General features: G+C 37.8%; 1 protein-coding gene across 1 annotated transcript; it reads right to left on the bottom strand.

Annotated features, from left to right (window-relative positions):
- Positions 1-2,418: 2,418 nt before the first annotated feature.
- Positions 2,419-25,265, bottom strand: ABCB10 (ATP binding cassette subfamily B member 10). Its single transcript, XM_015622688.2, has 13 exons — positions 25,179-25,265; positions 17,711-17,911; positions 17,148-17,350; positions 15,395-15,529; positions 13,878-14,024; positions 12,989-13,124; positions 10,519-10,614; positions 7,870-8,079; positions 7,541-7,620; positions 5,645-5,825; positions 5,364-5,407; positions 3,814-3,848; positions 2,419-3,277 (listed from the first exon to the last, which is right to left on the bottom strand). Exons 2-13 carry the CDS (start codon positions 17,871-17,873, stop codon positions 2,986-2,988), a joined length of 1,722 nt encoding a protein of 573 aa, XP_015478174.1. The 5' UTR covers positions 17,874-17,911; positions 25,179-25,265; the 3' UTR covers positions 2,419-2,985.
- Between the last annotated feature and the right edge of the window lie 6 nt (positions 25,266-25,271).

Raw genomic sequence — 25,271 nt, 5'->3', positions numbered from 1 at the left:
GGCAGGCGCGCGGCCGCTGGCGCAGGGCACCTGCCCCGCCCCTCAGGGGGTGAAGGGATCCCCGCGCTGCTTCCCAGCGCCGCCGGCCCGCAGAGCCAAAGTGAAGCGCGGCCCTCGCGCTCAGTGGCTTTGGGTACTGTTCCTCACCGAGTTCGTGCGATTAGCTGGCACTAACTGGCTGGAGCAGAGAAAGGCTGGATGTGATCAAAAAGCAGCTGCTCAAAGACCATTTGGAAGGATGTATTTCCACTAAGAGTTATCTTTAAAATAGCCTGTGTGTACCTGTGTTTGTCCCCAAATTTCTAATTAAATAAATAGATACGCAAAACCATATTCCATGCAAACCTTGATATGTTTCACATCTATGGTAAATAACAACCATGCACTACAGCTATTCTGTGGTATAAAAATAGATTTTAGCCTTCAAGGGGAACTAAAGGCTCAGTGACATTGGTTTGCATGAAAAAACTTTCAGAAGGTATGTACCACCCTCTTGGGGAAGAAGTTGAATCAAATGTATATTACCAACAAAGCAAATCGCTTAAGATAAAGTTAACTAAAAATAGAATCATACAAAGAAATGGCATAACTTTTCAAAAACGTTTTCTTTGATAATAGATTCAGGGCTGTTAGGCTTTCTGTGTGGATTGTGGTGCCCTATGACTGACACTAAGTGCAGATGAGAAAAACTTGAGACGGTTCATCTGGCAGGACTTGAAGCATGAGGCACCTGTCGGTGTCAGTGCTTTGTCTTTTTCATTCAAATAAGCTCCTTTGGCTTTGATTTTATGCAAAAAGCAAAATACCAAAATTTGGTGGAGCATTCCTATATTGTTAAATAAATATAATGTTCTTCTATATAGCCTTCTTTATACATATATATATATATACACGCACATGTATTCTTTATACATATGATGCTAAATCATCATGTTACTGTCACTTCATCAAGAAAAACAAACAAAACCAAACCAAATCAGGAAATGCACACAGAAGCAAGCAAATACAGAAGAAAATTCAAGCTGATATCCACATTTCCCAACATTCACGATTGATGACATTCAAATTATTTTAAAAACTGAAAGCTCCTTTTCACAGCTCGTTCCTAAAACATTTAAAATGGTGCAGCATGAACAGTTGTGTTTTGCTGGTTGAACCCTATCTATATGCAGATACACTTCCTCAGAGAATTAGTCTGCTTCCTTTTGCTGTCCCAGCCCTGTAAGAGCTCCATCTTCAGGAGAGATACAATTCAACATTGAAGTCTCATTTTCGACACAGAAATATATTGTACTGATACCAGTTAGAGACTTAACCAGTTCTTGACTGTCCCATAAATATCCCAAGGAGTTTTTTGAGTGGTTGTAACTCAAATAACATCTGCTAACCACTGTACCTGTTATGACAAACGTTTGCTTTTTGGTAGACTAGAGCTCTTGTGCAGCTTTTCACACTTCTCTGTCGGCTGCAATACCTGACAGGATAACTAATGGACAAAAGACATGAAACACTCGTTCAGCTCAGCTGCAAGTAATTCCTGCAAACCGTGTAAATACAGGAATAAAGGGGCTCGTTGGATCTCACGTAAGGAGCAATTACATGAGTGAGGATTAAAGATGCAAACCCCTTTAAATACATTGACTAATAGTCAACACTGAAACTGGATCAGGAGTATTTTTTGCATATCTTGACTACAATATATGCTTCTAGGCAAATTTTATCTGAAGATAAAACCACATCTGGATGTAATTTTATTTTCATCCTCTAATACTTTCACTATGTTCCACAAGGTGCCATTAATGGCACTAACATTTTAAGCTTGCCCAGCACTAGGTATTTCAGCTATTGCCAATGAGGTCTTCCAGCAAGAAGTTTTCCTAGCATGGATGAATTTTAATGGGACCTGGGAAGATTGTAGCTTTTTTAAATCTCCTTGTGGGGTTTTGCATCTTCAGAGATTCTGCTGAAAGAGACTCTTCAATCAGAAACATGAGGCAAACTCTTCACTGCCAGATATATCCCCCTGCAGTTATTCAAATTAACGTAACACTGCTATTTTACTAGTTGTCCTTGAGAAGATTGTTTACTAGTTGTTTCTAATAAAGTAGTTAGGCAAAACTCATTATTTCTATCACTGAAATTTTAATTAACAATACAAAACTTACATATGCCTTTAAAAAGGACAAAAACATGGGAGGGAATGTTCTTTCAGATGTCGTCTTAGAAAGGAAGTGAAACTAAAGAAATGGGAAAATAGAAAAGGGAGGAAAATGCATGCAAATTTTAGATTTTCCTATGTGACTTCATATAGTAATACACTTCCTTTGTCCTTATGCAAAGTCAGTTTATTTTGTTTGGTTGCCTTTTTTTTCCATTGGGTTGTTTGTTTTACTAAAGAACTTTCCCCCAACTCATACGTTCATACTCTCTAAAATATATTTTCATGTGTAATTCTCTACAAGAACTGTAGATGGGGATCACAGTCAAGTTCAGAACACATAATCACACTGGAACAAACGGTAACTGGAAGGACAGTGCAGTGGAAGTCAGACAGAACTTTCAGAGTGCCATGCATTTTTGAATTCCAGTATTTTAAGACTACTGACAAGGACAAAACATGGAAGTTCCTTGGAAAGAGAGAAACAATGATATGAAAATTAAAATATTGTAATTTAATTACCTTTACAATACTGAACTTACTTGAGAATGGAGCACATCTTCACACAGTGCATTACAGCAAACAAGATTCTAGACAGTCTCAAAGCAACACATGGAGAAAAATTATGCACTGAAATAATCTCAGTTTGACAGACACTTTTAAAAGTTACAATAGTTATTAAAAAGCTTTCAATAAAAAGTTTAAACACATTTAAATTTCAAAAGAATATTTTGTACATTTTGGAAAAATATAACATTTACTTTACATAACTGAAACATAAGTTATAGTCTTTGTCATTTATAAGTTTCCATCATTCATACATTGTCTCATACATTTTCTTTTAATACATCCTTTTCTCTGGATTGTAAATCTAATGCAAAAGCATCATTATTTTGAAGAAAAGCTTGTTTCTGCATTAGTTTCCTGAAAAGTCCATTTGGATTTGCAAGTAGTTCCTCACGTTTCCCACATTCAAGAATTTTACCCTGGCCAAGGACTGCAACACAATCAGCATTTTGAATAGTAGACAGACGATGAGCAATTATTAGGACTGTCCTCCCTTCCATCAGCCGGTCCAGAGCTTCTTGCACTAGATACTCATTTTCAGCATCCAAAGCACTAGTAACAAACGGGGTAGGGATGGGAGAGAGGGGAATATTTGTTATTTATTGTAGGATAGGTTTGTTTTGTATGCACGAGGCTTATTTTGCCAAAACTGCAAACCCACTCTATTTGTGGTGAAGAACCACCTCTGGAACTGCAGGAAAAGTTTTGTGAACGTGCTCAGTGCTCACATCCAAGTAACAAGTATTACACATTCCCATATGCAAAAATAAGCATGGAGAAAAAAAACCAAATGAAGTCAGCAGAAAAAAGAAAATCAGTTACTGCAGAATAATCCTAAAAAATTAACTTTTTATTGAAAAATTTAAAAATCACAATGTACCAGCTATCCTTTCTGCTTTGCATGAACAGCTTTTATTATAGGTCTCCTAACCAAGTCACACATTCTAGAAGGCACATTCTTTTTTGTGAGTAGGAAGCAGTAAGGGGCTAGATAATGTATAACAACATGGAGAGAAAGAAAGAAGAGAGAACAGTTCCAAATCTGAGTTTTACAGGTACATAATTTCTAAGTTTCTATTTCTTCTTACCTTGTTGCTTCATCTAACAGAAGAATTTTAGGATTCTGAAAAAGAAAGTAAAATTGATTATAGTAACAACTAAACAAGATCTGAATATTAGTATCAATAGAGAACAAGATTCATATAGCTTTAAACTCCAAGTTAGAGTATCTACTCCATCGAAAGAACTGAGCTTCATTTAAAGCATTACTTCTAAGAAATCTAAATGCTAAGAGGACAAAACAAACAACTTTCCTCCATTTTCAAATTTTCCAAACTAAAATAGCAGAATACTATTCCTGGATAACCATTTGAGAGATATAAACTAATGGGGGGAGATGATTTTGCCAAGGCATTCTTGGCAGCACTGTGATCAAAAGTTCTACATTCTTATGGGGCTCTTTCACAGAGGCTCAGGTCCCCTCTGCTTGCAGTCAGTGTGCTATATAAAACTGTCTTAGTAACTGAAAGTAACAAAGCCCTACCAACAAGCAGTATTTCACTCTCAGGTAGAACACAAGAGTACTTAAAAGCTAGAATTTAAGAACTTCTCCTAGTTAGATTATTAAAAAAAATAAATTGCCAGCACTCAAATCCTTCAGAAGAATTCACTACTGAATTACAGAAAATAACCCAAACTTCCTTGACAAAGTTGAGAGAAAAAGCTTTAAACTTTATCTGGGACAGACGGGACTCCCCTGTACCAGCAGCTATCCCAGTATATCAACTACTCATTTATTTTTTTCAAACTTTTTACTTCCACAAAATAAAGTCTTAATCCCATGAACAGTATAAAATGCATGACTTGGAACAAACTCAGCTTTTCAGCATTTGTGGTAAAAGAGAACTGGTATAATGGAATTCCTATTAATCTAGCAGAACTGGCCATGCCAGGATGCTACAGACACCTGTGTGGCTTAACATGAGTGTAAACTGCGTTCAGCAAGGATCAAAACTTCCAGCATCAGCACCAAACTGCCTCCCTGCAATGCCCAGAGGCTGTCCCTGAACCAAACTCTCTGTTGTTCTGATCCTCAGAAAGCCTCTCATATTGGTGCAGCACAGAGCCTGCCCTGAAGCTTGACCCATACCGATCTTTGAAGAAAAACATGACACTACATTGTGCCTGAAATAACACCTTGTCCCAAATCTAGGCCTCCTCCCCTCATAACCAAGGTAAGGCATCTGAAGTACTAGCAAACTGCAACCCAGAAAAATTAACCCATGAATGACAGAGATTTGATCACAGACATGTCATATGTGTATTTTAATAGCACCACATTCTTAACGTCTTTCTTCATCCTTGACCTCATCTTATGGAAGTGGGCCATCATACAATGATTTAACATCAGTCTTGTCAAGAACTACCTAAGAACATGGCAGAAAGATAGGAAGAAGCACTGACATTAAGTAAAATTGTCATTAGGTAAGCCACTCAGCCTTTTCAAATTCATTAACATAGAAGATTCAATTTTCCCTTTTAAAATACTTTCCTACTTCTCCCATTGAAATACCTCCTCCTTGTTAATCCTTCCTGCCTTCCCCCAAGTAGTTAAATAGCTGTTTGGGTGCTGGCTTACCTTGAGCAGAGCTCGAGCAATTGCAATTCGTTGCTTCTGTCCACCTGGGGAAAAAGAATCAGTAAATTGAAATAGGAAAACAGATGTCAGGTTATTTTAACTGAATGCCTGGGCTGAGCAGAGTTAGACCCATATACTTTAGTGGGGAATGGAGGTGAAGGGTGGATTCTTTTAATACTTATGGCAGGCTATAGCTTGGAGGAAAAAGTGGTAATAAAAAATTAATTTTTACATCACTCAGTAGCATCAAGATTTTTAATGTAAGCAACATAAAGACATACCTGAAAGCAAAATGCCTTTTTCTCCAACTACAGTGTCAAACCCTTTTGGAAAATCTCTGATAAAACTAGCAGCATTAGCTATTTCAGCAACTTTCTGAATCTCCTCTGCAGTCACAGTAGAAGGATCCTCAGCACCGTAGGCAATATTTTCAGCAATGGAACAGGAGAAGAGAATTGGTTCCTGACAAATGCAAACACATAACTAATATGGCAGATCTGTAATTGTATGCATGTGTTCTCTATTATGTCAGAAAACATAAATCCTACTTACAGGACCCCACTTACAATATCCATACAAAGAATATACAAGCCAGACATAATTGAATTAAAGACTAATAAAAAACTTCATTACCTAACAACAAAATGAACAACGAAAACCAATTAAAAATAAAGTTGCTTTTTTAACTGCAAAAAACTAGCTCTCAATTCCGAATATTTTAGGAAGAGCTATACATTCAAACATCAAAAGCCCTTCCTTTGTGCTTTGCCACATATCATCATAATGGAAGGGATGGAGCACCTGTCCTGTGAGGGAAGACTGAGAGAGATGGGGCTGTTCAGCCTGGAGAAGAAAAAGCTCCAAAGGGACCTGACTGTGGTGTTTCAGGACTTAAAGGGGCTCTATGAAAGATGGAAACAGAACTTTTAGCAGGGCCTGTTGTGACAAGACAAGGGGTGATGGTTTTAAACTAAAGGAGGGTCAGTTTAGATTAGATATAAGGAAGACTTCTTTACAGTGCAGGTGGTTAAACACTGGAAGAGGTTGCCCAAAGAGGTGGTGGATGCCCCAGTCTTGGAAACATTCTAAGTCAGGCTCATTCAAGGATGGGGCTCTGAGCAACCACATCTAGTTGAAGATGTCCCTCCTCAGTGCAGGGGGATTGGATTAGATGACATTTAAAGGTCCCTTCCAACCCAAATGATTTTATGATTTGCAACAATGATGATTCTTTTCTTAATCTCTACACAGATTTTATGGCATTATGTGCATTTAATTTGTTCTCAAGCTTGCAACAGAGAACTGTGAGATAGGACAAGTGATGTACAAAGGGAAAATGTCTGAAACAAGGTAAGTGAGCTCTGTTTAAAAAGTAGAGTCACGTTCTTTGAATACCAGTATTGACCTCCTACTGGTAATTTAAATGGAATAGATTCTTTCAAAAAGAAAAGTGCTAATGTGCCAGCAGGAAAATATTTTTTGCTGAAAAGCTTTTGGTGGCATTATTACATAAAGAAGTTGTTTTGAAATGCAACAAATACTCAGTTACTCTTACGCTTTTAACCAGAACATCAACCTAACAGTTGATTGCACTGTGAAGTATCTGGAGAGACGAGGGAAAGAACATTTTAATTGATGAAATAGTTTATTTTTAAAACACCTTTGACTTCCAGAATCTAGAGGTTGCTAGGAAGGTGGCACTATAAAAGTAAGTGCCAACTGTGGTGTATTTTCATGCTTTCCTAATGGAATTATGTTTTCCTGGAAACTACTCAGAGCACAGAAGGTCAGTTTTTTAAATGGCTGTGTAAAATGTGATTGTGTGACTTCCATCAATACAAAAATTAAGAATTAAGATCTTTGATAAACAAATTATAGCAAGCATTAGGTTGGTCATATCTACAAGATTTCCAGTAATTTACCTTCCAGTCTCCACATGAACACTTTTCTAAACTAACATTTTGGATGTCTGTGATTATGTAAAAACAGATACAAGAATACTGGAACTAGCTCTAAATACTTATTTTTAGAAAAAACATGTGCAACAGCAGTTATAGTGAGATGGAAGGATTTCACTGAGAAGCAAGATTATGTCTTTTTAAAAAGAAGGAAAGTAAGGAAAAACTAGTTGATCACAAAATTATCTCATCCACCTGGATATTTTTTTATTTCCTTACCTGACTTACTGTTCCAATCTTTGTCCTGAACCACAGTGGATTTAACTGACGGATATCAAAGCCATCAACGGTGATAGTACCTTAAGTTAGGAAACAGGGAAGTCAAGTGTGTTTGACACATACTGAAAAGACTCTGAATGAACAGCTGAGAACGACAACCCCTGGGGAATTGATCAGAAGTGCAAAGCTATGCAGGCACCACCACAGTGTAGCCATACACCCCCAGAAGGAAACATGGACCTCAAGCACAGGAACCCAAACTGTTTATAAGGTATATCTGAGATGCAAAGGCCTAATTGTTGCAAATGAGAGCAACACACAAACCATACCTGAGACAGGATCATACAGCCGCAGCAGAAGGGATACAATTGTTGATTTCCCTGTACCACTTGAGCCAACGAGAGCCATAACAGAGCCAGCTGGAATGGAAAGGCTGAAATCTTTGAAAATTGATGTTTCTGGACGTGTTGGATATGCAAATTCAACATCTTTGAATTCCAAAGCGCCTCTGAATACGTCTTTGTCTAATGTGATTCCCTCTATATAACAAAGAATAAAATACAGAAATGTGAACAGAAACAAAAGTTAGCTCAGCCTGCCTAGAACTTGCTTTACAGACACTAAATAGAAGTATCTATCTCCACATTCAATCTATGGGTAACTGCAAGCCACAATTCAGGACCACAGTGGTTATGTTTCAGCCATCAGTGAATCAGTGTGGTATACCAATCATTCCTGAATGTCAATTTAAGGTTGCTCACCAGCAATGAACCTGTAGGCTGCCTACAGCAAGAGGGAGAATTTGCATCTTGTTACCTAACCACTAACAACAATCACATCTCATAGAATTATCTGAATTAATGAACATACTATGAACAATTTAAGCTTTGTCAATTAGGAGCAATGAAATAAAAAGACATTGGTGAAGGCCAAAGTCCCGTTACCACAGAACACAAAAAGATAAACATTGCAAATCATTTACTGCCCTTTCACCAAGCCACGAAAGTCACCTGAAGCACTCTCCTCTGAACAAGAGCAGATCCTGTCACTGGAATAAAGCTTCTGCTACGTTTGTTGCACTAACAGACAATTTTTGGTTTTATTATTTCCTTTCAGTGGAAAGCATATTTAATAAATTCAAATACTAATCAAGAGGCCTATCTCTTAGGCAACAGTTCACTGAAATGAAAATTTCAGTTTGAGAAATTTTCCATGAATGAAAAACTACCAAAGTTAAATAAAACCAGCTTCTTTCTGGATCACAGCTCTTGACTTAAACAAGTATCTTAATCTCATTACTATAAAAAGCTGATAAATAGCTAAGACAAAGAAACAAAATTTCTTCAAGCCCTGTTAAAACCCAGTGACACATATCCATACAGAGCAAATTAATTGGACAGTGGGGCTGCATTCCCAAAAGATGAAGTTCCCATCGAATTTGTGAAAACTGGCAGTACTAGAGCAATACCCGAGTCATGTTTGTTTGTGCTGGAGAAGCACAGCTCAAACCCTTAATTATTTTCAGATGCAGCACTAAAGTAACTCCCAACCAGCCACAGCACATGGTAGCACATGCCAGTGTTTGGTTAAACGCTAACTGTGGATAAGAAACAAAGACACCCATCAGTAGCAATCAAGATTTCACTAGTTCTGCTCTTTTTTTTCCATGTTTCCATTTCTTCAGACTTTCAGTTTAATGATGGTAGCATGAGAATTGAAAAGGCAAGAGGATACAATTCCAGATTCCTTCCTTTAACTAATGGACATACACATTCTAATGTTTCCACAATAGCCTGTAAACCTCCTTTTGGGAAAAGAAATATATTTGCTAAATCCTGTGTTAACAGCATAATCCTTATTATTACCACAGTAACAAGTAATTACTTATCTTAAGTATCAGTTCCAGTCATTGCACAGTCTATCCATGGCTTGAAACACTGAATCTACTGCAATACAGGAAGTCTGCTACCACAAATCCTTCCTCTATATATCACTGTAAAAATATCTAAAAGCTACATACTTGTCTCTTTGTTTGGATTCTAGATACGAGAAAAAAGACACTATTATTTGTTCCTGAGATATTTGTTGTCACCAGCAACAACCAGAGTTCTGCAAAAATAAAATCTTTTCCCCCCAAATAAGGAAGAAATGTGGGTAGTATTACTGTGAGGAGAAAGGTGCAAATCATTCCAAAAGCAACACCTGCTGTAGCTGCACATCCACACTATCCCAAGAATCAGAAGTCCCCCTATCAGCCCTACCCTTTACTTCCTTTTATTCCCCAGTCATGGCTCAGCCCACTCCTAGGGCAAAACACCTCAAAAACTCAGTTTAGTATGTGTTGCTGAAAGGCCTCAAACTGTGTGTTTGCAAGTTAGGATTCATACCACTGTGTCTTACTATGGGCTGATTTCACTGGCTTAGTATGAAATGTTTAAGCATCCAATATTCTTTAATGAACAGCACCTGGTTTTGAAAGCTTCTCTTATCATTTCTTAGCCATTAGAGATGAGCACAGTAAACCTTTCAGTGGAAATATGAGATACTGCCTTATCAGAGCTCCTCCCTCCTCTCTCCTTTTTCTTCTTTCTACTCTTTTCTCTCTAAAGCTGAATCAAGAGGAACTAGTGATGACATCAACAAAAAATTCCAAAAAAGCTAGAAATGACCATGTCCTCAGTCATGTAAATTAGAAAGTAATATGATTCAAAATCATATTATGAATTAAATAAATAAAAAATAATTAAACCAAAACTACTTAATTAAGCCAAACTTCTGGGTTCTAAAATTTTTTATTAAAGGCATTTTTCATCATCTGTTTCATAATTTGGTAAAGTCAGAAGGATTATGACTATATCTAGTTTTTTTGAGGAGAATCTAAGTCAGTACTACCTTTAAGTGTTACACACATCCTTCTAAAGTATTGCTGACCCAAAAGAGAAAATCAACCTTTAAACAGTAACAAACCAAGAACCCACCATTAAATGGAAGTTCAGGCTTCCTTTCAATAAGTTCCCAAAGACGTCCACCAGCACCTAATCCTTTCATCAGCTCAGAATAAAAGGAACTTAGACCTAAACAGAAAGCAGAACAGTATTATGTATCTATATGCAATGGAAGACATAGAAGAGATAAAATTAGCATTATACTTTTCAGCAGCAGAGCTGAAGAATCAGATGTGTAAGGGATCTTTTATTCCAACAAACTTTAAACGTGTTAAATCCTATCTAGTCTCATTTGAGAGCTGCCAATAACCCTTATTCACCGTTCTTATTTACATCTGTAAAATGAATGACTCTGAAGGAAAGAAAATGTTAACACACTTCAGCTTAGGTATGCCCTTTTTCATTCACCTGTCAGGAAGAACAGCATCCAAATTTAGGAAAATGGCTTTGCATTCAACCAGCTACATTCCCAGATCATTCAGCAGAACAGAGCATTTTGAATGCTCTTCTTTGTCAGATAGGTTCACACTAATACAGGGGAGCATGACTGAGTCAGCCAAAGAGGAGAAAGGGCACAAAACCTAAGGCTGAAGTGATGCTTGAGAAGGTATGTGGAGAGGGGACAACGGAAAATAAATTCTCCCATGCCAGAATACTTCAAACAGTACTTGAGAAAGCAAAAGCTAGGGACAAGGGCTGCACACAGTACTGGGTCCCAGCTCTTGGCACTGCGTGGATCATCTTGAAGGTAGCTTGGCCGAAGAGCTTTTCAGCTAATAGAAACATAAAAACCAACACAGAACTAAAAATTGAGAAGTAATTCATAAATAGAAAATGTCCAATTTCTTAGATTTTTATCTGCCTTTCAAAAGAAAGACACCAATTTAATGATCTTTAAATCCAACAGAATAAACACACGCTTCAAAGTGCTTACAGTGTTAAGAGTTGTTTCAGGAGGGCAGAAAAACCAAGGTGCATATAAAAATATGCACATCTATCTATCTACCTACCTATCTATGGATTTACTGGTTTATTTTTGAAAAGCAAGAAGTTCAGCTCAAGGTCACAAGTCTATAAGTGTAGGCAGAGTATTTCATCATGCTGCTGCTGAGGACTATCTGAAAGTTTGCAACACTAGCCATGGTGACAAGCTGTCTGTTTGGAAAAAAGAGCCAAAGCATCACATCCTAGAGCAGGGCATAGTAGGGGAAGGCATAAGCCTCACAGAGCAACTTCAAACTCAAACACTGAGGTGTGCAAATTCACTCATTAAAAAAACATTATATAGTAGGGACAGCAAATAAAAATTAGAAAATGTTTTTATTTTTTATAACCCATGTTTGTGTTTGGAAGAAAGCACAACAAAGAGGGGCAAAGTCACAGATTACGTAGTGAACTTCACCGTTGTTGCATCAACTCCTATATGTATTGATGACATACACAGAGAAGACTTAGCACTTGGAAGATTTATATGCCTTACAGGCATCCAGGAAGGCCGCCTGTGGCAAGACACCTCTGCTTCAGAGCCCCCATGAGAACAAGCTCTGTGCAGAACTACATTCTACAGTAATATGAACTAGAACTTAAAAATATCTTTATATGGCAAATAAAAGTTAATTCAATTATATTTTTAGCAGTGCTTCTAATCTTCATTTATTTAATATTAGCTTGTCCCATGTTTTCAAAGTGCCAGGTATCTCTGTTGACCAAACTTCAATGACTTAAGCAGAGAAGAAAGGGGGCTGATAGTTGGAATGGGTGCCACTGGAATTTTGGTATACAAGGAAGCAGGTTTGTTAAATTTTACCATCAAGCACATCTTTGTGCTCCCTGGGATATCAGGCCTAGTCTTAAAAGGCTGCATCGCCCTCCTAGTTTATCAGAAGTAACAGACTCATATTAAAGAAGAATACTTCAAATAAGCTGTAGAGTTTCAGAGCAACTTATCTTCATTTTTGCCTGTATGCAGCCATGAAGACAGCTCTGTCAAAAAGATGAACAGCTTGTTGCTGGGGCAGTAGATTACAGACTATGAGCTTCTAGAAGAAGTCAGTGAGTAAGGAAACCCAGAAGGTTAGCACCAAGTGCAGTATTTTGGTGGCACTTTGTTTACTCTTCCAGCTGAGGACACTCTATACTGAATTACAGCTAAATGTTACATGCCTTTCTAAATAGAGTATGCTTAACATAGACCCACATTTTTTTTTTGCTTTACACAATACAGCAAGTATCTTGATTAGACCTAAAGAAAATTAAAGTAATATATACTGTCACATGCACACATTGAAAAAAAACAACCTTTCTTTTGGAGAAAAAGATTTATATTAAATTATAGATTAATATTTTCATTAACTCTTCAGAAAAAAAAATAATTATGATTTCTTGAGAAGTTCATTTGGAAGACTTTTTAAAAAAGTCAGATTTTTTAAGTATTTCTTCCCTCCTGTCCCTATAATGACTGCAAAGCTTTGAAGTGAAGAAAATCTAATTTCCAGTTCCATACCTCCAATGCTTATGCCAACCCAGAAAGCATACATTAGGAAAGACGAGAGTTCACCAACTGTCATGTAGGCACTGCCCATTAGTAATCCTCCTTTGTATAACACTGACAGGACAATTAAGTTCCCAGAAAGGCCAGTCTAAGGAAAAAGGAAAAGGCATCTTAAATGTCACATACATCTTGAATTTCATCCTCTAAAATGTTGTTTCAGAACTTTCCTTGTAATGAAAAGAACTCTCACATTATAGGTGTCTAGACTTTTGTAGGACTGCAGTAAATTCAACAATTCTAATATAAAGTCAGCCAACAGCCAGCCAGACATCCAGTGGCACTGTGCTATCCAACAAGTGTTCAAAAAGCAAGCAACTCTTTTTTGGCTTTTTTGTTTTCCCCCAAGGTGGAAAGGAACATTAAACATTATTCTCAGCCATCATTATCAAGGAAGAATTGATAGTCTGAAGTTATGTTCCAGTTTTAGAATTCAATTAAACAAACAGTTATGGAAAAACCCAAGCCTCCCTCCCATACCTGTGCACTCCCCACCTTCCTATGCATTGATGCTCCTCTCACTGGGGAGCCAAACCTCTACATGCTAAGGGTAGGGGAAGGTTTCCACTGGTTTAATTCCTTAAATAGAAGGTATGACCTCAGATAAGTAGTCCCCAGCTATGGGGCGTGGTGCAGAAATAGAGGCTTAAGATGACTTTATCATACTGTTTTATCTTGAGATGCAGTTTCACAGCAATTCAGACTGATTTAAGTCTTCCCACAGTTTTATGTAGCTTCAGTTTATTCTCAATCATTTACATGCAGATTTTTAAGTATCATTGGGAGTTTAAAAATAATTGACACTGCATAACATGGCTGGCTTACTTTCATTAAATATACTTACTGCTCCAAAGAAGCCTGCCCGAGCTAGTGCCTCTTTTTTAGCCAGCTGTAGCACATAATCAACTTTATTTGTATACTTCTCCATTTCAGCCACTTCTTGCCCAAAAGCTCGAACTGTTCTGATGTTTCCAATACGTTCTTCAGCTAACTGCGTTGAAGCAAAGCATAAAATAGATCCACAGAGACACACAATTTGAAATGTTCACATGACAGAACATTTGAAATTTAAACCTAATCACTAATCTACATATCTTTGGATAGCACTAGAAATTTTCTCATGCCTTCCTCTCCCCACCCCAACCCCCTTTTTTTAAATTCTATTAAGTTAAAAGCAAGCTGCATGCCCAGGCAGTTTTTAAAAAAACCTCAAGATTGTCTTAAGTGCTAGCAGAGACAGAAAAATATAAAAGTAGGGTTAAAAAATTTGGTGTTAACAACACCCATAGGGAAGTTACTATTCACAATATGCAATAACAACGTGGGAAGGGAAAAAAATAAAGAATATTCTGTTGCATACTGAGCCGTGCAAAAAAGCCTGCAGTTATTTCCTAAAACAGTTTAACTCATTTATCAAAGCAATGCTGGAAATTAATTTAGCCCAAATACTAATGTCTCATTTCAACTCAATCTTTCAACTCTTAAACAGAAAAGTATTAATTCTAAAATACCTTAATTTTTATCAATTACACTAAGTTGTTAATGGATATTGTGATGGTCTTAGAAAACACAAGTTCTCCTTTTGTAAGTAAAAGTATAATACAAAAAAATAATTCTCCTTCTTCCATCTCCCTTTCAACCTGAAAATTTGAATGGAATACAACAATTGCTTGTTCACATGAAGTCCCACACCTGGTTTACAAAGGCATGAGCTTCCCACCAATACAGTCTAAGGAGGACAAACAGAAGAGGGATAATATTCCTTTCGCACAGTTCTAAAAAGGACATGCCATGTTTATAACAGCTAACATCTGTGACTATTTTAACTAGAGCTTTCCTAATTATATTTCTATGCTTTATTATAATGTTTCCCCACCCTAAGCCTTTGAGGAAAATTTTTAAGAAACAGGCCCCATAAACTTTTAAGAGCTGACAGTTATGTCAAACATCAGGGATGCATTTCAGAAACAGGCTTGCTAGCAAAGCATCTGGGCTGCTCCTGAAAGCTTCAAGCTCAAAACTGTAATCCAAGAAAAGTGATTTTCAAATCTAGGTACCAACTTACACAGGACTTCATTTTTTTTATGCTCTCACAAAGCTAAAGCCTAAGCTCCTTGTCATTTCTTATATTTCCAGATTCTCAAGGCCTAGTATCTCTGTATTATACTGTTATGGACAAAGGAAGCATGGTTGTTTTTGAGATCTGTGAATAAGTGTTACTGATATTCCCCTTTCATACTACTCATCTACAAAACTACAGGGTCAGAACTAACAGTACAATTGTCTTCAGAAAATGTATAACTTTTAGAGATACTAAAGTTGCTCTGATGTATTTAGGTTAAAGTTAACTAGAAGGGTTACCTGTGTTGCTTCTGCAAGAGAATCTTGAGTCATTTTAGTAAGCTTTCGCAAGTATCTGCCATAAATCACAGCCACGACAGCCAACGGTGGCACAACGCTCAGAACAAATGCAGCAAGGCTAGGGGAAACAAAAAACTAGAAGAAAAAGGCATTGTCAGAGTTTAGCATTCAGATTAAAAATAATCCCTGGAGTACTGAAGTGCAACTTCCCTTGCTACTTTTCTAAAACTAGTAGGGATTTAGTGTTGCCATGCTTTATCATGTTTTAATTTTTTTTCCAGGCAAAATATCCATTCTTCCACAGCATTTGGGGGGTTAGAACAAAGGACTATAAACAAAGCTGTCTGGATTTAATTTCTAGTTTTCTTACTGGTTCACTGTGTGGTCTTAGTCAAGCATCTTAACCTGCCAGTAAACAGGCCTACCAGGAAATCTCTTGGGGATGCTGAAAGCTATAAGCTATTACACAGTTTCAAAGTGCTTTCACAACTATTATATGGATTGTGTAATACAGAAACTCTGAGTAGAGAAATATCATACAGTACTTCTGGGTAACTGAGGAACAAACAGATGGAGTCACCAGTACTCCCTAGCACCCACAAATGGGTGGAACAGGGTATTTGATTTACTGCTGCACAACTTATTGCTTGTAATGATCATCATCAAAGCACCTAAAGAGGTTCTATTATTAAGATTTACTGACATTAGATCTAATGTGTTCTCATTTCAACTGGCTTTCTGTATTGAAAACAAAAATCTCTAGAAAGATTCAAAATCAATGTAATTGACAGGCTTTACAATTATTTCATAATATCTTCTTTCTTTTCTTGCCAAGCTTTTATAGTTCACCTCTTACAACCATCTCATGGCAGTGTTTTGGAGCAGAATGCATTATATAAAGTTATCTCATTTTATCTGTGGTAAGATAAAACCTCAGACTCCCTTTGTAAGACAGTACAGAAAGCCATTCTTATCAGCAATTCTTATCAGCGACAAAACAGTAAAGCTTAAAAGTTTCATAATGGAAACCCTTAACACTTCCTAATAATGACAATATTGGATGCTTATTTTTATCAGGAGACTATTTGCTGTCCGTGTTTAACTCCAGGTAGACAGAAGAAATACTACACCTTCATTTAAGATAATTGCATCCAATGCAAAACATAAAAAAATTAATGCCACAAAAAAACCCTCAAGAGAAGTCAGATGTTCGTGTAATCCAACTGACCACCAAGGAATATTAACTGATGCCCTGCACTGAAGCCTTCATTAAAAAGGTTCCTACATAAATATATTTTTTACTGACAGACTAAAGCAGAAAGACAAATGCTTGCAAAAATCCTTGGCATTAATTAGATGTGCAGTGCTGCCTTTGCTCACCCAGGCTTTAAAAGAACCTACCAATTTCATACTGTATTTTACCTACAACCATGGGAACGTTATCATTTTTTTTTTAGTATCATCAGTAAGAAGGGAATTCAGCAATTAGCCTACTACATTTTGCTTGATAACTTTGGGTAGCAACAGTTGTTAATATCAATCCATCATCCTCCAAATTTTGCTTGTGAGTAAACATCAAGTGGCTGACTATAGGCACATCACCTCTTGCAATACTCTGCATCTGTTGTAGACAATCAATGAAATATACTCATACCCAAGAGCACACAGTTGTTCCTGGACTGATTCACACTCACCTAATAGAACTGAAACAAATGTGAAACTACAAGAAGCATCAAGCAAGAGACCACCATACCATCATTCCAATCCCCACAGATGCTTGTGCTCCTGCCCTGAGCCCATCTGAAAGGTTTTCAGTCACTGAGCGGCCCAAAAGGGCTGTATCTGAAGATAAGCGGTTTATCAGCTCTCCTGTTCTGGTCTTGTCAAAGAAAGCTATTTCTTGCTTCACAATAGAGGAGAACATGGTTGCTCTCAAACGCTTCACAATTCTTTGTCCTGTCAAAAACATAAGTCAGTCAAGCATGGCACAAGGGACTTCACACAGACATCAACAATATAAAAATCACAGGATTGCACAGCACTGAACAAGGCACACTACAGGGAAGAGAGTTTGGTAAGATGTGTTAGATGAGATCTTTAAGATCTCCTTTAAGATCACCTAAGAGCAAATAAAAATGAGCAACCATTCCAGCAGACTTATCTTTGCACTACTGATTTACCTCTGCTCTGGTTAAAATAAGCTACCAATTCCAAAATAATCTCTTGGCCATTGCCAAGAATTTGTTTAAGATTATTAGATATCCTAGCTGCGATAGACAAGATGACTCTAAGTACCACTTTTGCTTCTGTTTTTACCTGCAGTCTGCATGAGGTAGACACGTGTAGCATTGGCAGCAGCACCACATAAAAAGATTCCACTCAGCAAGGCACACAGGCTGGTCAGGCTGTCAGTGAAATCCTCACTGGGATTTGTATAAATAATGTCAATAACTTTCCCCATAAAGAAAGGAGCTGACATGGTAATGACACTGGAAACTGCCAGAAAGCCAACAGCAGCTGCAAATCAACAAGAAAAAGGAAAGTTATTCTGCACTTACAAGATCATTAATAGTACAAATTAAATGATTTTTCACTTGAAACTTCTATTAAGCTGGCAAGTGCCAATTGAAATAATCAGCACTCTTTTGCATCCAGTTCTGAATGGGGTATTTTAAGCCACTGTATAAATTAACTTAGGCAAGGCACATTTTAAAACTCTGAAAAGCCTCTGTATACAACCACAGTTCTGGAATCGCTTCTCTTGTCTAATCTTCAACAGTATCATCCAAAAAAAAACTTTTCACAGGTGTCACCCTTAGAGAGCATTGACAGTTACCAAATTCTCACACACAATCCTTCAACTCCTGTTTGGTTTGGGTTTTATTATTCATGGTTGTCACTGTATGGAAGCTTCCAGTTGTCTGTTTTTGAGATAACAATGGACTGAAGTAAAGATCTGATCTGAGAATCAATTAGCCATGCAATTTTATTGGGAAAAAAAAACCCAAACAAACCAGAAACCAAAAAAAAACCACCCAAATTTGATTTTCTCTTAAGTGATAAATTTTATAAACATTCATTTTGTTTTACTCTTTACTATTGTTGGTCTAAAAGACAAATAGTGTATGTCTTAATTGGAAGTACATTTGCTGATGAGCTGAGCTCTTGAATTCCATTTGTAGGACCACCCATGGAACAGCCTGTGTAGCTTTTTGAAGGTATATCACAAAGTATGAAACTCACACTGGACCAAAACATAGTCTTTTGAGCTTAAATCTGCAAAGAAATTTCTTGAGACAAAACCACAATTTATTTCTAAAAAGGCAAGCCAAGCTTGGATGGCTGAGAGCTAGAATAAACCACATCTTAACTGAAAAGTGAACAAACTTGATATGAAAACCACTGAACCACAAAAACAATGACATTTATATAGCATCATTTTCCAAGAATCAACTACACACTTAAAGCAACCATTCATAGGATTGCTGCAAAACTACTAACAAATAATGCCTTTGAAGACAAAAATATACTGTGCTGAAAGTCCTGACGTTCCTTTCCATTCTACTGAGCTTCTTATATCACTTCTATGACAAAGACAGCAGCCAGCCTCCCTTTTGCACACTGCTGTAAGCAGTATTTCTAGCACCTGACACAGATGGTTTGATGCCTCTTACCACCTTCACACACGTGGAAAGCTTTGTTTCAGTTTTTACTTGAAGTGTAAATACAGCTGTGCATTTATAAGGAAGAATTCAGAGTACAAAAATGCACAGCTGCAGCCTGTGCTTCTTAGTCAAGATTTGTTTGCAATCTTTCGCTTGTGTTACAGTCAGGCCAGGAAGCATGTGAAAGATACAGGATTTGGATCTTCAACTTGAAGCTATAGAAACTACAAGAAACCAGAGGAGAAAGTGAAAAACTATCTTGTGTAAACTAATTGATCTATGCCATAGGCACCTCTCATGAGGATATTACTTATTAGCTAAAAATTAATGAATGACCTTACTAACAGGCTGGCAGCATTGGAATATTCAACCTCTGAAATAGCAGGGAAAAATCCAGCAAAATCCAGGATATTTCCTGTCAGGAAAAGCTGGTTGGTCTCCAAGGCAGCTGGAGATGGACAAAAGCATTGATTATAAGCACAGTACTGCATGGCAACTCAGTCTCCATTAGACCAGACAATTTCTCAGTTATGGATGGAACAGTACATATGAACTTCAGATATAAATATTCACAGAAGGAAGAGGACTGTATAGCTAAACCCCCCATATGTTTCTGTCTAGTAGCTTGACTTTATCTTCAGCTCTTCCTCATTGAAACTAGCATGGGTTTCACTGTAATTACTTCCAACAGCCTTAACTGAATGAAGAGCAAATACTAGTACCTAAAGCAAACTGAAAACTACTGAACTAAGCAACATACATGTCTTCGTTAACTTAATCACAAATCACATGCAAAATAAGGTTCCCAAATTGAAACTCTCATGCTGATTATGCCAGCAAACCCACTAAAAATAGCACAGTTGCCAAGTGGCTGCTCTTTTTTGTTTCTTTTAAAATGTTGACTAGTTGAAAAAATAAGAACCAGCAAACACTCATTGCATCGCCTCCTTCAAAGGAGCTGTCATGGTGATAACTGGCTGAAGGGAGGAGTTCAATGTGTTTAGCAACCAGATATGAAGACACTCCAGTGACACTGAAGGCTGTTGCTGATACAAAAAAAAAGTCAGAGTAAACTCTATAATATTAGTTTCACATGGCTTACTCTGTTACCCAGAAAATTACATCAAACAAACCCTTTTACTTTTTGAAGTAATCTTTTTTTGTAGGCTATGAGATGACAATAAAGAAAATGTGAGGCAGATCACTGGAACATATAAAAAACCAGGACTTCAAAGTGGCAACAGGAGCAACGACAAGGAAAGGCGGCTGCAGCAGCAGCTGAGCAACCCTCTTGGAAAACATTTTGCTTGTCTACTTGCACAGAAATCCAGATTGCTGCACAAAGTGATGCCTTTATCACTATTAAGATCAACAGACTCTCTGTTAAGGCTGACATGGGCTTGCTTCTTGACAGCAAACCTACAACTTCCTTGGAGGACAAGGCTGCCAACTGATAAACCACTATGTGTACAAGCAATAACTAGGCAGAGCTATCAGAAACCTCTCTTCAGAGCATAGAATAAGTGACTCCAAAGAGTCATAAATTAATTTTCTACACACAAAAACAACACCAAGGCAGCGAATGTTTCTAATTTTGCTGGTTCTTACCAGAGCACCCTTTTCATGCAGTATAGTATATGGAAGTGTATGAAGACAGAATACTTGCAAGTCTGTTTGGTGAGAGGCTGCTTTGAAGACAAATACATAAGGATCTTACCTCAGATGAATTAAGATCATCTAAGCCAATCAGGGACAAAAGACAAAAAAAAAAAAAATGAGGTATTGACGAAATCTAGCAGAGCAAAGGAACCCAGAAACAGGTCACAGTAGCTAGTTTTTACTATTCCATAAGCTATGAATGTTACCTCCTGAAAACATTTAGGTATTGTACTGGTTTCATTTAAATATGGGGGGCTGGCAGGTCAGAAGTAAGCTTTGGATTTGTGAGAAATATCCTTCTATCAGTAACAATGAATGTCTGTCTTTTACCTCTTATCGGTGCAGTTTTATTTCATATGTAGAGAACTTTTAAGCTTAACACTGTCTGGCTTTCCACAAGGGCATTTGGAGTGATGAATGAAACCTACCACATTATCATGTGCATTCAGGAAGATTGGACTCTTCAGCTGTTCTTTTACGGGAGAAAGATGCACTGGTAAATTTTATATTTGTTGGTTAAATAAAGTTCATTTCCTTTCGGTGGACCCTGGTCCACAATATTTTTGGGTATCAACTCTGCTAAGACTCAGCTCTGCAAACACTTACTGCAAGATAAAAATCTTCTTCCAGAGTACACTGTGTGCAGTGCTTTTCTTTCTGTGTTAAAGTAAATTCATACATGGCATAGGCACTGAATCTATTATTATGCAAGAACCTTTTAGAACCACCCTCCTTACATTGTTTAGAACAACTGTGTAACTGTGCTCAGAAAAAAAAATACAGTTCACAAAATGCTAGAAAGTAACAGAATAACTCTAGGTTTAGAGGAGAGAGTATGGCTTCTTTTTCCTATCGTGCATTTAACAGTAAAGCATTTAACTTGTTCATATTTACCTTATATAGGAGAGTCTTTATGTCAGAGCAACCTAGCTATTACTCCTTCCATGTCCACAGCTCACACAAATAATGCAGCAACAACATCCCTCAAGGAAATTAAGGTCCAAGCACCTAACTGATCACAGTGATAAGCAGCTACAGTTTCTGTAATGTCTTACTTAAGTAGCTTCCTTAACAGTTCACCACCAGTTTAAAACAAACAACCATCACCAATTAGGCACAGAAAAACAAACTTTCTGTGATAAAGCTACAAGGCTCCTTGGACCTTTTGTGAGTTTCATACCAAACGCTGACAAAATCAGAAGAAAAACTAGGGGGAGAAACAACAAAAAGCACCTAGCCTATATTTTATTGGTGTGCCACATATGAGAAAACACTCAGTAAGATACCTCTACATATATATACATGCATGAATTACGATTTTGAAACCACAAGAATTGCCTTGTAAAAAAATCAAAATGTATCACCTGGTGTAATTTTAAAGTAAAAAAAAATCTGATTATGAATAAGGCAGTGCTTTTCTGACTTAATTGAAATTTTAATCCATAGGAAAGCAGCTACTACAAACTTGCCAAAAAAATCACTAAATAAAATGTATGAAATAACATTTCTTGAATGCCTCTAAAGAGGACAAAACAAACTTTCTTATGCAGTACATAGAAAGTCTAATAGAGGGATAGGGCACACTTTCCTATGGCATTAAAAATTTCAGAGTTCCTTGTGCTTACTTTACAATTCAGTACAACTATTGTTTCCTTTGAGTGTGGTTTGGATAAAGTGCAACAGACAGATTCTCACGGGGAGAAACAAGGAGGCAGGAGGATGCAAAAAGGATAATTTTGAAAAAGCATTTTTGTGGTCTCACACACACAGAACAGGATTTAATAATCCAAACAATGGCCCTGTCCTCTTCCCCAGGGACTGAATTTAACTGAAGATGCAGGTTTACTTTATCTGACTACACCAGACTGGCCAAAGAATTCCTACAACTACTCCTCTCCTTTGTTAAACCAGGGAGGTATTACGGGATTTACAAACTCCTAATCACTACAGAGAACCATGGTCACTAATAGATTGAATTCTCACCATAGTATTTGGGCTTCCTTTTACCACTTTAATTGCAAACAACAAAATTTAACACACGTCTCATTTCAAACACATTCATAGCTCTACCCTGCTGTAGAAGTAACTGGACAGGAAACATATTACATATTACACTCTTACTTTTTTTTTTTTTTTTTTTTCTGACAGTGTGACATTTGATACATTTATTTTCATTCCCAGGAGCCTCCATAGAGTCAGAAGCTCCTTCTGCAACAGGTGCTGTGTGCCAGCACACGGGAAGTCTGACCCAGAGCACATTGCTTCTTCCTGAGCCACTGGATGGTGAAGAGTCCCTGACGGGACCTTCTCCTCTGGTGCCAATCACCAGGGGACCAGGTCACCTTCACCTCTGTACTTGCACCCCATCAGCTGACACCACTCCCCCAGCACACCAAGATGGGTGAAGCTTGTCTTGCTCAACTTCCTCATAAATCATCCTCAGCTCCCAGTGTCTTCCACTGTCCTCACGGCAACTGCTTCACCTTCTGTGACTGCGGATTTCAACTCTCAGCTGCAAGGAGCAGAGACCACCAAAACTCATGGGCCAAGTGGAAAGCCAGAAAAGGTACACAGCACTCCACACTGGTACTGCTACACTCCTATCTTACCAGACACCTATTCTATAAAATACAAAAAAATCTGGAAGAACTTGACCTTCCTGCAGAACTAAACAGCACCTGTAAACCTCTGAAGAGATCTCACGTCATTTGCTTATTGGTTATATGGACTTGAAAAGGAAATTAAATGTTTTACCCTGGCTTCATTGTTTCAAAACCATTAACCTTCCTCTTTTTTTTTGAATGGAGCAAACCCAGACATACTAGGTTTTTAAGGACTAGTTTCTCAGTACAAAGCTGCAACAGGAACAAAATGTGACATATTTTAGATGAAATTTCCCTAAAACCACGTACAATGCATTTTACCCATATTTGTTATCCCTGCACTCTATAATGACCAAAAGTATTTTCCCGTTAGCTTTTCCATCAACCACCTAATTACAACTTAACTACAACTTTTCCCTTAAGCAGGGTGTTAATAAAGAAGAATCTTACATAAATTCACACCTCTCCCAGAATGAGGACTAACTGAACACTGAAAAGCACTTATTATATTTCCATATTTTTTCCATCCTCATGATTTGATATCATCAAGTTGTTGTGCTAGGGTTTTTTTAAACTTTAATTCAGGCCATTTTGTTATCTCAAAAGACAAAACTGCATGTAGCTGATTTTTAGTAACTGTGATAGCCAATTACTTAGATAAAACCATCAGCAGACTGCACAGATTAAGGATACTTTGCTCTATTTCAAAACATAATTACAAACAAGAATAACATACCCTGCCTGTGATAAACAAGCTGGCAGCAAGTGCCCAGTAAAGTGAACTAAATTAAATTTGCAGTTATTTAGAAGCCTTGGGTCCTAAAAGCCAGACATAAAATAACTGATTTATTTACTTGATGAAATTTAAATGGGAAAACCATGGACTTTTAAAACTTCATTGTAAAACCAGGAGGTAGTCTAAAATCTATAAACATTCATTTGGATCCAAATTATGCTGGCTATATAACACCAACATGTAATGAAACTGTAAATATCCACTATGAGTAAAATACTGTGCAAAGTGTTCTGTATTCCACAAATCACCTCCTTATATGTCTAACTACCCCACCTCTCCTCTCAAACACCATTTACCCATTCCATGGGAACTAACTTAAACTTTTACAGAGGACTACAGGCTTCTTACTCGTGAGACAACGCACATGCTGTCTACCAATAAAGATGCCTTGAAAACCCAAAGCACATAATAATTTCACATTGTTTTCTTACCAACAGCTATTATCATAATAACCCATGAGAAGCAATGTCAAGAAAATTCAGTTTATACTGTCGAAAACACCAGTGTTAACGGTATAATTTATACAACCAGTGTTTTGGTTTCACCGCATAGACACTAGAAAACAAACAATTTTCAAAACATCTTACAAAAGTTTCAAGCAAGAAAGTTACTTAGGGACAGAATTCCAGTTTATTTTTAAAAAGTAAACGCATCCTTTTTACTTAATTTCATATAGTCTTGGGCCCAAATTTATTGCAGGCAGATTGTGAAGCCAGCGCTGAACATGCACAGAGATTAAGATATTGAGATATTAAACAAACGGAACCGAGTTCTCTTAACTTCCGAAACTTTTGCCTTCCCTTCAAAAACCAACAGATTAAGAGATGGGAAAGTGAGAAGAGTGGGGAGAATGTATGTTTTTAGGTTTTCACACGTATGGAAGGCTCGCTCCAAGATTCCGCGCTGCGCTGGGATGCTGCCAGCAGGGCCGGTTCTCCCGGGAAACACGACCTTCTCCTTCGCCCCGGCGTCCGGGGGCGCATCCCGGCCGCGCCCCCCCTCCTTGCGGGGCGCCCGCCGCCCCCTCCCGCTCGGGCAAAGCCCCGGGGCGGCCCCGGTACCTGTCAGTCTCCGGCGCTCGGGGTGCGCCAGGGCCAGCAGCCTCCGAGCCTCGAAGCGCGGCGGAGCGTCCGCAGCCCTGCGAGGCGGCTCCG

Source organism: Parus major, chromosome 3, assembly GCF_001522545.3.
Source record: "Parus major isolate Abel chromosome 3, Parus_major1.1, whole genome shotgun sequence".
NCBI classification, from domain to species: Eukaryota; Metazoa; Chordata; class Aves; order Passeriformes; family Paridae; genus Parus; species Parus major.
The sequence above is the reverse complement of the archived record's forward strand: the minus strand, read 5'-3'. Positions and strand labels throughout refer to the sequence as shown.